The sequence below is a fragment of the Eucyclogobius newberryi genome, unplaced genomic scaffold (assembly GCF_026437365.1).
Source record: "Eucyclogobius newberryi isolate DKJ021-1_F unplaced genomic scaffold, fEucNew1.0.hap1 SCAF_93, whole genome shotgun sequence".
In the NCBI taxonomy this organism is placed as follows: Eukaryota; Metazoa; Chordata; class Actinopteri; order Gobiiformes; family Gobiidae; genus Eucyclogobius; species Eucyclogobius newberryi.
The window spans coordinates 161,793-176,522 of NW_027316536.1; the positions used below are offsets into that span (position 1 = coordinate 161,793).

The 14,730-nt window shown below is 47.8% G+C and overlaps 1 protein-coding gene across 1 annotated transcript in view; it reads left to right on the top strand.

Moving 5' to 3' along the window:
* LOC140354536 (antigen WC1.1) overlaps window positions 1-14,730 on the top strand; it is a 75,453-nt gene that overhangs the window by 15,532 nt on the left and 45,191 nt on the right. Inside the window, exons 5-9 of the mRNA XM_072439569.1 lie at window positions 1,688-1,868; window positions 2,602-3,042; window positions 3,183-3,466; window positions 3,682-3,990; window positions 4,382-4,681. Coding sequence (XP_072295670.1) covers window positions 1,688-1,868; window positions 2,602-3,042; window positions 3,183-3,466; window positions 3,682-3,990; window positions 4,382-4,681 — 1,515 coding nt within the window. The remainder of the gene's footprint in view (window positions 1-1,687; window positions 1,869-2,601; window positions 3,043-3,182; window positions 3,467-3,681; window positions 3,991-4,381; window positions 4,682-14,730) is intronic.

A 14,730-nucleotide genomic window follows, 5' to 3' on the forward strand; every position in this document is an offset into this window, starting at 1 on the left:
ACATTAGTGTGTCACAGTCACATTAGTGTGTTCACAGTCACATTAGTGTGTCCACAGTCACATTAGTGTGTCACAGTCACATTAGTGTGTTCACAGTCACATTAGTGTGTCACAGTCACATTAGTGTGTTCACAGTCACATTAGTGTGTCACAGTCACATTCGTGTGTCACAGTCACATTAGTGTGTCACAGTCACATTAGTGTGTTCACAGTCACATTAGTGTGTCACAGTCACATTAGTGTGTTCACAGTCACATTAGTGTGTTCACAGTCACATTAGTGTGTCACAGTCACATTAGTGTGTTCACAGTCACATTAGTGTGTCACAGTCACATTAGTGTGTTCACAGTCACATTAGTGTGTCACAGTCACATTAGTGTGTTCACAGTCACATTAGTGTGTCACAGTCACATTAGTGTGTTCACAGTCACATTAGTGTGTCACAGTCACATTAGTGTGTCACAGTCACATTAGTGTGTCACAGTCACATTAGTGTGTTCACAGTCACATTCGTGTGTCACAGTCACATTAGTGTGTCACAGTCACATTAGTGTGTCACAGTCACATTAGTGTGTCACAGTCACATTAGTGTGTTCACAGTCACATTAGTGTGTCACAGTCACATTAGTGTGTCACAGTCACATTAGTGTGTTCACAGTCACATTAGTGTGTTCACAGTCACATTAGTGTGTTCACAGTCACAATAGTGTGTTCACAGTCACATTAGTGTGTTCACAGTCACATTAGTGTGTTCACAGTCACATTAGTGTGTCACAGTCACATTAGTGTGTCACAGTCACATTAGTGTGTTCACAGTCACATTAGTGTGTTCACAGTCACATTAGTGTGTTCACAGTCACATTAGTGTGTTCACAGTCACATTAGTGTGTTCACAGTCACATTAGTGTGTCACAGTCACATTAGTGTGTTCACAGTCACATTAGTGTGTCACAGTCACATTAGTGTGTCACAGTCACATTAGTGTGTCTTGATCTGTGTAGGTTTGTAGAGGATGTTTTCATCACAGAAGTTAGTCTTCTTGTTGTTAGCTCCACATTTAGCACAACTCTAACATCCAGAAAACAGTTTTCTTTCTTTCTTCCACGTGTTTCCCAAAAAAACACAAGTCTGTCCTCGCTCAGACCTCTGAGGTGCATAAGTGCTGTAAAGTGCTGTAAAGTGCTGTAAAGTGCTGTAAAGTGCTGTAAAGTGCTGTAAAGTGCTGTAAAGTGCTGTAAAGTGCGCAAACGCGCGTCTTACTTCTCTCTGCACTTCTCCCTCGGCAGTAGACACGGCAGTGAAGGGCCGCGTGGGGAGGGGCGGCCACCAGCGGCATTGTGGGATGTGTAGTTTTAGCGATAAAAACGGTTACGGAAGTAACTACGGTTCTATGAACAAATAAAAAAAAAAGAAAATGTAAAAAAAAATGATTAAATATGAATTCCAAAATGTTTGGCGGGCTGGATTAAAACGTCTGGCGGGCCGTATCCGGCCCGCGGGCCGGATGTTTGACACCCCTGCTTTAAAAGACCCTTTAAGACCCTTTAAGAGTGTTCATAATGTCGATGGTATTGGCACGTCCAGAGCCGCTTCATCAACGGCCTCGACTGCATTTACTGGACATTTAAGGGCACATGGAGTGCGGAGAGTGGGGTGGACATTCAGAGGCCGATGTGTGTGTTGGCAGGTCACCGGGACGTCTTTCTGGACGGAGGTTTCTGTGCTGGACACGTGATGGTGTCGTCCTCTTCTGACCTCCACTGGCTCAGCGCGTCTGGAGCGTGGAACCAAGACGCCGCCAACGCCGTGTGTGAACAGAGACGCTGCGGGACGGCCCAGGACTTCAGCCGGGGCCCCGTCAACACCAGGTCCGGGGCCCTCACACACGTTCGCTTTAGCCACGCCCCTCACACACGCTCGCTTTAGCCACGCCCCTCCCACGCACGCTCGCTTTAGCCACGCCCCTCACACACGCTCGCTTTAGCCACGCCCCTCACGCACGCTCGCTTTAGCCACGCCCCTCACACACACTAGCTTTAGCCACGCCCCTCACACACGCTCGCTTTAGCCACGCCCCTCACACACGCTTTCTTTAGCCACGCCCCTCACACACGCTCGCTTTAGCCACGCCCCTCACACACGCTCGCTTTAGCCACGCCCCTCACACACGCTCGCTTTAGCCACACCCCTCACACACACTAGCTTTAGCCACGCCCCTCACGCACACTAGCTTTAGCCACGCCCCTCACGCACACTAGCTTTAGCCACGCCCCTCACGCACACTAGCTTTAGACACGCCCCTCACACACACTAGCTTTAGACACGCCCCTCACACACACTAGCTTTAGCCACACCCCTCACACACATTAGCTTTAGCCACGCCCCTCACACACACTAGCTTCGGCCACGCCCCTCACGCACACTAGTTTTAGCCGCGCCCCTCACACACACTAGCTTTAGCCACACCCCTCACACACATTAGCTTTAGCCACGCCCGTCACGCACACTAGCTTCGGCCACGCCCCTCACACACACTAGAATGACTAAACGTCTTTTTGTGACTTGTTCAGGAGTAAAAAGCATCAGGAGAATTTAGATCAGATGTATGAAGGAAACATTTATTTATGAGTCAGACCCTGAAGGTCTGGAGGATCCTGAAGGTATGGAGGATCCTGAAGGTCTGGAGGGTCCTGAAGGTCTGGAGGGTCCTGAAGGTCTGGAGGATCCTGAAGGTCTGGAGGGTCCTGAAGGTCTGGAGGATCCTGAAGGTCTGGAGGATCCTGAAGGTCTGGAGGGTCCTGAAGGTCTGGAGGGTCCTGAAGGTCTGGAGGGTCCTGAAGGTCTGGAGGATCCTGAAGGTCTGGAGGATCCTGAAGGTCTGGAGGGTCCTGAAGGTCTGGAGGGTCCTGAAGGTCTGGAGGGTCCTGAAGGTCCGGAGGGTCCTGAAGGTCCGGAGGGTCCTGAAAGTCCGGAGGGTCCTGAAGGTCTGGAGGGTCCTGAAAGTCTGGAGAGTCCTGAAGGTCTGGAGGATCCTGAAGGTCTGTAGGATCCTGAAGGTCTGGAGGGTCAAGGACAGTACAAATGTAGCAATAGATTATAACTGTGGCAGACAAATGCATAATGTGTCTTTTATAATAATATAAGTGTGTTTTACAGTATAAATAACAGTCTCTGTGTTTCAGCTTGTTGCTCCCGCACTGGACCCTGGACTCCTGTCCTCAGGGCCTCTCCTCCGTGTTCCAATGTAATCACTCCATCAAAGTCTTCATCACCAACGGCACCGGAGTCACCAACGGCACCGGAGTCAGTGGCGGCAGCAGCGGGCCCAGAGGGTTCAGCGGGCCCATAGGGCCCAGAGGGACCAGCGGAGCCAGTGGAGTCAGCGATGACAGCTCGACCCCCTCTTTCAGCCGCGCCCCCTCCATCAGTTTTGAGCCCTCGCACGTCGCCTTCGTCACCTGCTCCGGTAAATACTTCTGTGTCCACACCAAACAGGACCGAACGGAACCGTACGGGACCGAACAGATGGTGGACTCTTATCACAACTCTCGATCTTCTGACCTGGACGTCAAATATACAATTACATGTTTTGCAAAATCTCTACTATAGTTGCACTTATTTATGAATGACACGTTTCCTGTTTGTTTGTTTGTTTGTTTGTTTGTTTGTTGTGCTCTTCAGGCAGTAAGTCGGTGAACCTGACTCGGGGCTGCTGGGGTTTGGTGAGCGTTTGCGAGGACGGCGAGTGCAGTGGTTTGTGCGGCGAGGTGTGGAGCGCTGACATGGCGGCGCTGCTGTGCCAGAGCCTCGGCTGCGGCGCCGGAGTGTTCAGGGTCAGACAGGAGCGCGGCGTCCAGCTGCAGGTCAAGAGTCTGCACCTGCCACACAACCTGCCCAAAGACATGCGAGACCTGCACAAGTCCAGCCTGGTCCCTCGCCACCAGAGTGACCAGTCCTGCGCCAACAAGGCGGCGTTTGTGGTCTGCACGGGTGAGACGCCTAACACCAAACCTGACCAGGGAACGCCCCGCTCAGAGGACGTCCTGTGCGCCTAACACCAAACCTGACCAGGGAACGCCCCGCTCAGAGGACGTCCTGTGCGCCTAACACCAAACCTGACCAGGGAACGCCCCGCTCAGAGGACGTCCTGTGCGCCTAACACCAAACCTGACCAGGGAACGCCCCGCTCAGAGGACGTGTGGTTTTCACAACGAGCATTAAGTTCTAGAACACGAGACGCCGAAGCAAAAGAGCAAGTTTAGGACGAGAACCACGCGGAACGTCTTTATATTTATATTTACAAGTTTAAAATATTGCCTCTGACACTCTGGGAGGGCCTCTGATGTTCCGGGAGTACCTCTGACTGTCCTGTGTCCCTCAGGTTCTCTGGGGCCCCGGCTGGAGGCCCCCACAGACTTCTGCTCGGGGAACGTGCGCCTGTCTCTGGAGAATCAGTGGTTGCCGGTGTGTAAAGCCGTGGTTTCGGACCCTCACACCGCCGCCATCATCTGTGCCCAGCTCGGGTGTGGCTCCGCGCTCGGGCCCCTGCCTTACCACGGGGCCCCGCCAACCGGCCAGCACGTCTCCACACTGCAATGTTCCTCAGGGGCCCAGAACTTCAGCTCCTGCACCGCCCCGACCTTAGTGAACAAGTGTGAGACGCGAGGACTGCGCTGCTCTGGTAAGAAGCGTGTTCTAATGTCACGTGTGAAGCGTGTTCTAATGACACGTGTGAAGAGTGTTCTAATGACACGTGTGAAGCGTGTTCTAATGACACGTGTGAAGAGTGTTCTAATGACACGTGTGAAGAGTGTTCTAATGACACGTGTGAAGCGTGTTCTAATGTCACGTGTGAAGAGTGTTCTATTGACACGTGTGAAGCGTGTTCTAATGTCACGTGTGAAGCGTGTTCTAATGACACGTGTGAAGCGTGTTCTAATGTCACGTGTGAAGAGTGTTCTATTGACACGTGTGAAGCGTGTTCTAATGTCACGTGTGAAGCGTGTTCTAATGACACGTGTGAAGCGTGTTCTAATGACACGTGTGAAGAGTGTTCTAATGACACGTGTGAAGCGTGTTCTAATGACACGTGTGAAGAGTGTTCTATTGACACGTGTGAAGCGTGTTCTAACGTCACGTGTGAAGCGTGTTCTAATGACACGTGTGAAGCGTGTTCTAACGTCACGTGTGAGTGTGTTCTAATGACACGTGTGAAGCGTGTTCTAACGTCACGTATGAAGCGTGTTCTAAAGTCACGTGTGAAGCGTGTTCTAACGTCACGTGTGAAGCGTGTTCTAACGTCACGTGTGAGTGTGTTCTAATGACACGTGTGAAGCATGTTCTAATGTCACGTGTGAAGCGTGTTCTAATGACACGTGTGAAGCGTGTTCTAACGTCACGTATGAAGCGTGTTCTAAAGTCACGTGTGAAGCGTGTTCTAACGTCACGTGTGAAGCGTGTTCTAACGTCACGTGTGAGTGTGTTCTAATGACACGTGTGAAGCGTGTTCTAACGTCACGTATGAAGCGTGTTCTAAAGTCACGTGTGAAGCGTGTTCTAACGTCACGTGTGAAGCGTGTTCTAACGTCACGTGTGAGTGTGTTCTAATGACACGTGTGAAGAGTGTTCTATTGACACGTGTGAAGAGTGTTCTATTGACACGTGTGAAGAGTGTTCTATTGACACGTGTGAAGCGTGTTCTAACGTCACGTGTGAAGCGTGTTCTAACGTCACGTGTGAAGCGTGTTCTAAAGTCACGTGTGAGTGTGTTCTAATGACACGTGTGAAGAGTGTTCTATTGACACGTGTGAAGCGTGTTCTATTGACACGTGTGAAGAGTGTTCTATTGACACGTGTGAAGCGTGTTCTAACGTCACGTGTGAAGCGTGTTCTAAAGTCACGTGTGAAGCGTGTTCTAACGTCACGTGTGAAGCGTGTTCTAACGTCACGTGTGAGTGTGTTCTAATGACACGTGTGAAGAGTGTTCTATTGACACGTGTGAAGAGTGTTCTATTGACACGTGTGAAGCGTGTTCTAACGTCACGTGTGAAGCGTGTTCTAATGACACGTGTGAAGCGTGTTCTAACGTCACGTGTGAGTGTGTTCTAACGTCACGTATGAAGCGTGTTCTAAAGTCACGTGTGAAGCGTGTTCTAACGTCACGTGTGAAGCGTGTTCTAACGTCACGTGTGAGTGTGTTCTAATGACACGTGTGAAGCATGTTCTAATGTCACGTGTGAAGCGTGTTCTAATGACACGTGTGAAGCGTGTTCTAACGTTACGTATGAAGCGTGTTCTAAAGTCACGTGTGAAGCGTGTTCTAACGTCACGTGTGAAGCGTGTTCTAACGTCACGTGTGAGTGTGTTCTAATGACACGTGTGAAGCGTGTTCTAACGTCACGTATGAAGCGTGTTCTAAAGTCACGTGTGAAGCGTGTTCTAACGTCACGTGTGAAGCGTGTTCTAACGTCACGTGTGAGTGTGTTCTAATGACACGTGTGAAGCGTGTTCTAATGTCACGTGTGAAGCGTGTTCTAATGACACGTGTGAAGTGTGTTCTAACGTCACGTGTGAGTGTGTTCTAATGACACGTGTGAAGCGTGTTCTAACGTCACGTGTGAAGGGTGTTCTAAAGTCACGTGTGAAGCGTGTTCTAACGTCACGTGTGAAGCGTGTTCTAACGTCACGTGTGAGTGTGTTCTAATGACACGTGTGAAGCGTGTTCTAATGTCACGTGTGAAGGGTGTTCTAATGTCACGTGAGAAGCGTGTTCTAAAGTCACGTGTGAAGCGTGTTCTAAAGTCACGCGTGAAGAGTGTTCTAATGACACGTTTGAAGTGTGTTCTAATGTCACGTGTGAAGAGTGTTCTATTGACACGTGTGAAGCGTGTTCTAACGTCACGTGTGAAGCGTGTTCTAATGACACGTGTGAAGAGTGTTCTATTGACACGTGTGAAGCGTGTTCTAACGTCACGTGTGAAGCGTGTTCTAATGACACGTGTGAAGCGTGTTCTAACGTCACGTGTGAGTGTGTTCTAATGACACGTGTGAAGCGTGTTCTAACGTCACGTATGAAGCGTGTTCTAAAGTCACGTGTGAAGCGTGTTCTAACGTCACGTGTGAAGCGTGTTCTAACGTCACGTGTGAGTGTGTTCTAATGACACGTGTGAAGCATGTTCTAATGTCACGTGTGAAGCGTGTTCTAATGACACGTGTGAAGCGTGTTCTAACGTCACGTGTGAGTGTGTTCTAATGACACGTGTGAAGCGTGTTCTAACGTCACGTATGAAGCGTGTTCTAACGTCACGTGTGAAGCGTGTTTTAACGTCACGTGTGAAGCGTGTTCTAACGTCACGTGTGAGTGTGTTCTAATGACACGTGTGAAGCGTGTTCTAACGTCACGTATGAAGCGTGTTCTAAAGTCACGTGTGAAGCGTGTTCTAACGTCACGTGTGAAGTGTGTTCTAACGTCACGTGTGAGTGTGTTCTAATGACACGTGTGAAGAGTGTTCTATTGACACGTGTGAAGAGTGTTCTATTGACACGTGTGAAGAGTGTTCTATTGACACGTGTGAAGCGTGTTCTAACGTCACGTGTGAAGCGTGTTCTAACGTCACGTGTGAAGCGTGTTCTAAAGTCACGTGTGAGTGTGTTCTAATGACACGTGTGAAGAGTGTTCTATTGACACGTGTGAAGCGTGTTCTATTGACACGTGTGAAGAGTGTTCTATTGACACGTGTGAAGCGTGTTCTAACGTCACGTGTGAAGCGTGTTCTAAAGTCACGTGTGAAGCGTGTTCTAACGTCACGTGTGAAGCGTGTTCTAACGTCACGTGTGAGTGTGTTCTAATGACACGTGTGAAGAGTGTTCTATTGACACGTGTGAAGAGTGTTCTATTGACACGTGTGAAGCGTGTTCTAACGTCACGTGTGAAGCGTGTTCTAATGACACGTGTGAAGCGTGTTCTAACGTCACGTGTGAGTGTGTTCTAATGACACGTGTGAAGCGTGTTCTAACGTCACGTATGAAGCGTGTTTTAAATTCACGTGTGAAGCGTGTTCTAACGTCACGTGTGAGTGTGTTCTAATGACACGTGTGAAGCGTGTTCTAATGTCACGTGTGAAGCATGTTCTAATGACACGTGTGAAGCGTGTTCTAATGTCACGTGTGAAGGGTGTTCTAATGTCACGTGAGAAGCGTGTTCTAAAGTCACGTGTGAAGCGTGTTCTAAAGTCACGCGTGAAGCATGTTCTAATGACACGTGTGAAGCGTGTTCTAATGTCACGTGTAAAGCGTGTTCTAATGTCACGTGTGAAGCGTGTTCTAACGACACTTGTGAAGCGTGTTCTAACGTCACATGTGAAGTGTGTTCTAATCACACGTGTGAAGTGTGTTCTAACGTCACGTGTGAAGCATGTTCTAATGACACGTGTGAAGCGTGTTCTAATGTCACGTGTGAAGCATGTTCTATTGTCACGTGTGAAGTGTGTTCTAATGTCGCGTGTGAAGCATGTTCTATGGACACATGTGAAGCGTGTTCTAACGACACGTGTGAAGGGTGTTCTAATGTCACGTGAGAAGCGTGTTCTAAAGTCGCGTGTGAAGCGTGTTCTATTGTCACGTGTGAAGTGTGTTCTAATGTCGCGTGTGAAGCGTGTTCTATGGACACTTGTGAAGCGTGTTCTAACGTCACGTGTGAAGTGTGTTCTAATCACACGTGTGAAGCGTGTTCTAACGTCACGTGTGAAGCATGTTCTAATGACACGTGTGAAGCGTGTTCTAATGTCACGTGTGAAGCGTGTTCTATTGTCACGTGTGAAGCGTGTTCTAATGTCGCGTGTGAAGCGTGTTCTATGGACACATGTGAAGCGTGTTCTAACGACACATGTGAAGCATGTTCTAATGTCACATGTGAAGCGTGTTCTAACGACACATATGAAGCGTGTTCTAACGACACATGTGAAGCGTGTTCTAACGACACTTGTGAAGCGTGTTCTAACGTCACGTCTGAAGCGTGTCCTAACGAGACGTGTGAAGCGTGTTCTAACGTCACGTGTGAAGTGTGTTCTAATGACACGTGTGAAGCGTGTTCTAATGTCACGTGTGAAGCATGTTCTAATGACACGTGTGAAGCGTGTTCTAATGTCACGTGTAAAGCGTGTTCTAACGACATGTGTTAAGCGTGTTCTAATGACACATTTGAAGCGTGTTCTGATGACACATTTGAAGCGTGTTCTAATGTCACGTGTGAAGCGTGTACACGTCTGAAGCGTGTTCTATTGTCACGTGTGAAGCTTCTTCTAATGTCACGTGTGAAGCGTGTTCTTACAACACGTGTGAAGCGTGTTCTAACGTCACGTATGAAGCGTATTCTAACGACACGTGTGAAGCGTGTTCTAATGTCACGTGTGAAGCGTGTTCTAACGACACATGTGAAGCGTGTTCTAACGACACTTGTGAAGCGTGTTCTAACGTCACGTATGAAGCATATTCTAACGACACGTGTGAAGCGTGTTCTGATGACACGTGTGAAGCGTGTTCTAATGTCACGTGTGAAGCGTGTTCTATTGTCACGTGTGAAGTGTGTTCTAATGTCGCGTGTGAAGCGTGTTCTATGGACACATGTGAAGCGTGTTCTAACGACACGTGTGAAGGGTGTTCTAATCACACGTGTGAAGTGTGTTCTAACGTCACGTGTGAAGCATGTTCTAATGACACGTGTGAAGCGTGTTCTAATGTCACGTGTGAAGCGTGTTCTATTGTCAGGTGTGAAGTGTGTTCTAATGTCGCGTGTGAAGCATGTTCTATGGACACATGTGAAGCGTGTTCTAACGACACGTGTGAAGGGTGTTCTAATGTCACGTGAGAAGCGTGTTCTAAAGTCGCGTGTGAAGCGTGTTCTATGGACACATGTGAAGCATGTTCTAACGACACGTGTGAAGGGTGTTCAATTGTCACGTGTGAAGCGTGTTCTAATGTCACGTGTGAAGCATGTTCTAAAGTCACGCGTGAAGCATGTACTAATGACACGTGTGAAGCGTGTTCTAATGTCACGTGTAAAGCGTGTTCTAACGACATGTGCGAAGCGTGTTCTAATGTCACGTGTGAAGCGTGTTCTAACGACACTTGTGAAGCGTGTTCTAACGTCACGTGTGAAGTGTGTTCTAATCACACGTGTGAAGCGTGTTCTAACGTCACGTGTGAAGCATGTTCTAATGACACGTGTGAAGCGTGTTCTAATGTCACGTGTGAAGCGTGTTCTATTGTCACGTGTGAAGTGTGTTCTAATGTCGCGTGTGAAGCGTGTTCTATGGACACTTGTGAAGCGTGTTCTAACGTCACGTGTGAAGTGTGTTCTAATCACACGTGTGAAGCGTGTTCTAATGTCACGTGTGAAGCGTGTTCTAATGTCGCGTGTGAAGCGTGTTCTATGGACACATGTGAAGCGTGTTCTAACGACACATGTGAAGCATGTTCTAATGTCACATGTGAAGCGTGTTCTAACGACACATGTGAAGCGTGTTCTAACGACACTTGTGAAGCGTGTTCTAACGTCACGTCTGAAGCGTGTCCTAACGAGACGTGTGAAGCGTGTTCTAACGTCACGTGTGAAGTGTGTTCTAATGACACGTGTGAAGCATGTACTAATGACACGTGTGAAGCGTGTTCTAATGTCACGTGTAAAGCGTGTTCTAACGACATGTGCGAAGCGTGTTCTAATGTCACGTGTGAAGCGTGTTCTAACGACACTTGTGAAGCGTGTTCTAACGTCACGTGTGAAGTGTGTTCTAATCACACGTGTGAAGCGTGTTCTAACGTCACGTGTGAAGCATGTTCTAATGACACGTGTGAAGCGTGTTCTAATGTCACGTGTGAAGCGTGTTCTATTGTCACGTGTGAAGTGTGTTCTAATGTCGCGTGTGAAGCGTGTTCTATGGACACTTGTGAAGCGTGTTCTAACGTCACGTGTGAAGTGTGTTCTAATCACACGTTTGAAGCGTGTTCTAATGTCACGTGTGAAGCGTGTTCTAATGTCGCGTGTGAAGCGTGTTCTATGGACACATGTGAAGCGTGTTCTAACGACACATGTGAAGCATGTTCTAATGTCACATGTGAAGCGTGTTCTAACGACACATGTGAAGCGTGTTCTAACGACACTTGTGAAGCGTGTTCTAACGTCACGTCTGAAGCGTGTCCTAACGAGACGTGTGAAGCGTGTTCTAACGTCACGTGTGAAGTGTGTTCTAATGACACGTGTGAAGCGTGTTCTAATGTCACGTGTAAAGCGTGTTCTAACGACATATGTGAAGCGTGTTCTAATGTCACGTGTGAAGCGTGTTCTAATGACACATTTGAAGCGTGTTCTGATGACACATTTGAAGCGTGTTCTAATGTCACGTGTGAAGCGTGTACACGTCTGAAGCGTGTTCTATTGTCACGTGTGAAGCTTCTTCTAATGTCACGTGTGAAGCGTGTTCTTACAACACGTGTGAAGCGTGTTCTAACGTCACGTATGAAGCGTATTCTAACGACACGTGTGAAGCGTGTTCTAATGTCACTTGTGAAGCGTGTTTTAACGACACGTGTGAAGCGTGTTCTAATATCACGTGTGAAGCGTGTTCTATTGTCACGTGTGAAGTGTGTTCTAATGTCGCGTGTGACGCGTGTTCTATGGACACATGTGAAGCGTGTTCTAACGACACGTGTGAAGGGTGTTCTAATGTCACGTGAGAAGCGTGTTCTAAAGTCGCGTGTGAAGCGTGTTCTATGAACACATGTGAAGCGTGTTCTAACGACACGTGTGAAACGTGTTCTAATGTCGCGTGTGAAGCGTGTTCTATGGACACATGTGAAGCGTGTTCTAACGACACATGTGAAGCATGTTCTAATGTCACATGTGAAGCGTGTTCTAACGACACATGTGAAGCGTGTTCTAACGACACGTGTGAAGCGTGTTCTAAAGTCATGTGTGAAGCGTGCTCTAACGTCACGTGTGAAGCGTGTTCTAACGTCACGTGTGAGTGTGTTCTAATGACACGTGTGAAGCGTGTTCTAACGTCACGTATGAAGCGTATTCTAATGACACGTGTGAAGCGTGTTCTAATGTCACGTGTGAAGCGTGTTCTAACGACACATGTGAAGCGTGTTCTAACGACACTTGTGAAGCGTGTTCTAACGTCACGTATGAAGCATATTCTAACGACACGTGTGAAGCGTGTTCTGATGACACGTGTGAAGCGTGTTCTAATGTCACGTGTGAAGCGTGTTCTATTGTCACGTGTGAAGTGTGTTCTAATGTCGCGTGTGAAGCGTGTTCTATGGACACATGTGAAGCGTGTTCTAACGACACGTGTGAAGGGTGTTCTAATCACACGTGTGAAGTGTGTTCTAACGTCACGTGTGAAGCGTGTTCTATTGTCAGGTGTGAAGTGTGTTCTAATGTCGCGTGTGAAGCATGTTCTATGGACACATGTGAAGCGTGTTCTAACGACACGTGTGAAGGGTGTTCTAATGTCACGTGAGAAGCGTGTTCTAAAGTCGCGTGTGAAGCGTGTTCTATGGACACATGTGAAGCATGTTCTAACGACACGTGTGAAGGGTGTTCAATTGTCACGTGTGAAGCGTGTTCTAATGTCACGTGTGAAGCATGTTCTAAAGTCACGCGTGAAGCATGTACTAATGACACGTGTGAAGCGTGTTCTAATGTCACGTGTAAAGCGTGTTCTAACGACATGTGCGAAGCGTGTTCTAATGTCACGTGTGAAGCTTGTTCTAACGACACTTGTGAAGCGTGTTCTAACGTCACGTGTGAAGTGTGTTCTAATCACACGTGTGAAGCGTGTTCTAACGTCACGTGTGAAGCATGTTCTAATGACACGTGTGAAGCGTGTTCTAATGTCACGTGTGAAGCGTGTTCTATTGTCACGTGTGAAGTGTGTTCTAATGTCGCGTGTGAAGCGTGTTCTATGGACACTTGTGAAGCGTGTTCTAACGTCACGTGTGAAGTGTGTTCTAATCACACGTGTGAAGCGTGTTCTAATGTCACGTGTGAAGCGTGTTCTAATGTAGCGTGTGAAGCGTGTTCTATGGACACATGTGAAGCGTGTTCTAACGACACATGTGAAGCATGTTCTAATGTCACATGTGAAGCGTGTTCTAACGACACATGTGAAGCGTGTTCTAACGACACTTGTGAAGCGTGTTCTAACGTCACGTCTGAAGCGTGTCCTAACGAGACGTGTGAAGCGTGTTCTAACGTCACGTGTGAAGTGTGTTCTAATGACACGTGTGAAGCATGTACTAATGACACGTGTGAAGCGTGTTCTAATGTCACGTGTAAAGCGTGTTCTAACGACATGTGCGAAGCGTGTTCTAATGTCACGTGTGAAGCGTGTTCTAACGACACTTGTGAAGCGTGTTCTAACGTCACGTGTGAAGTGTGTTCTAATCACACGTGTGAAGCGTGTTCTAACGTCACGTGTGAAGCATGTTCTAATGACACGTGTGAAGCGTGTTCTAATGTCACGTGTGAAGCGTGTTCTATTGTCACGTGTGAAGTGTGTTCTAATGTCGCGTGTGAAGCGTGTTCTATGGACACTTGTGAAGCGTGTTCTAACGTCACGTGTGAAGTGTGTTCTAATCACACGTGTGAAGCGTGTTCTAATGTCACGTGTGAAGCGTGTTCTAATGTCGCGTGTGAAGCGTGTTCTATGGACACATGTGAAGCGTGTTCTAACGACACATGTGAAGCATGTTCTAATGTCACATGTGAAGCGTGTTCTAACGACACATGTGAAGCGTGTTCTAACGACACTTGTGAAGCGTGTTCTAACGTCACGTCTGAAGCGTGTCCTAACGAGACGTGTGAAGCGTGTTCTAACGTCACGTGTGAAGTGTGTTCTAATGACACGTGTGAAGCGTGTTCTAATGTCACGTGTAAAGCGTGTTCTAACGACATATGTGAAGCGTGTTCTAATGTCACGTGTGAAGCGTGTTCTAATGACACATTTGAAGCGTGTTCTGATGACACATTTGAAGCGTGTTCTAATGTCACGTGTGAAGCGTGTACACGTCTGAAGCGTGTTCTATTGTCACGTGTGAAGCTTCTTCTAATGTCACGTGTGAAGCGTGTTCTTACAACACGTGTGAAGCGTGTTCTAACGTCACGTATGAAGCGTATTCTAACGACACGTGTGAAGCGTGTTCTAATGTCACTTGTGAAGCGTGTTTTAACGACACGTGTGAAGCGTGTTCTAATATCACGTGTGAAGCGTGTTCTATTGTCACGTGTGAAGTGTGTTCTAATGTCGCGTGTGACGCGTGTTCTATGGACACATGTGAAGCGTGTTCTAACGACACGTGTGAAGGGTGTTCTAATGTCACGTGAGAAGCGTGTTCTAAAGTCGCGTGTGAAGCGTGTTCTATGGACACATGTGAAGCGTGTTCTAACGACACGTGTGAAACGTGTTCTAATGTCGCGTGTGAAGCGTGTTCTATGGACACATGTGAAGCGTGTTCTAACGACACATGTGAAGCATGTTCTAATGTCACATGTGAAGCGTGTTCTAACGACACATGTGAAGCGTGTTCTAACGACACGTGTGAAGCGTGTTCTAAAGTCATGTGTGAAGCGTGCTCTAACGTCACGTGTGAAGCGTGTTCTAACGTCACGTGTGAGTGTGTTCTAATGACACGTGTGAAGCGTGTTCTAACGTCACGTATGAAGCGTAT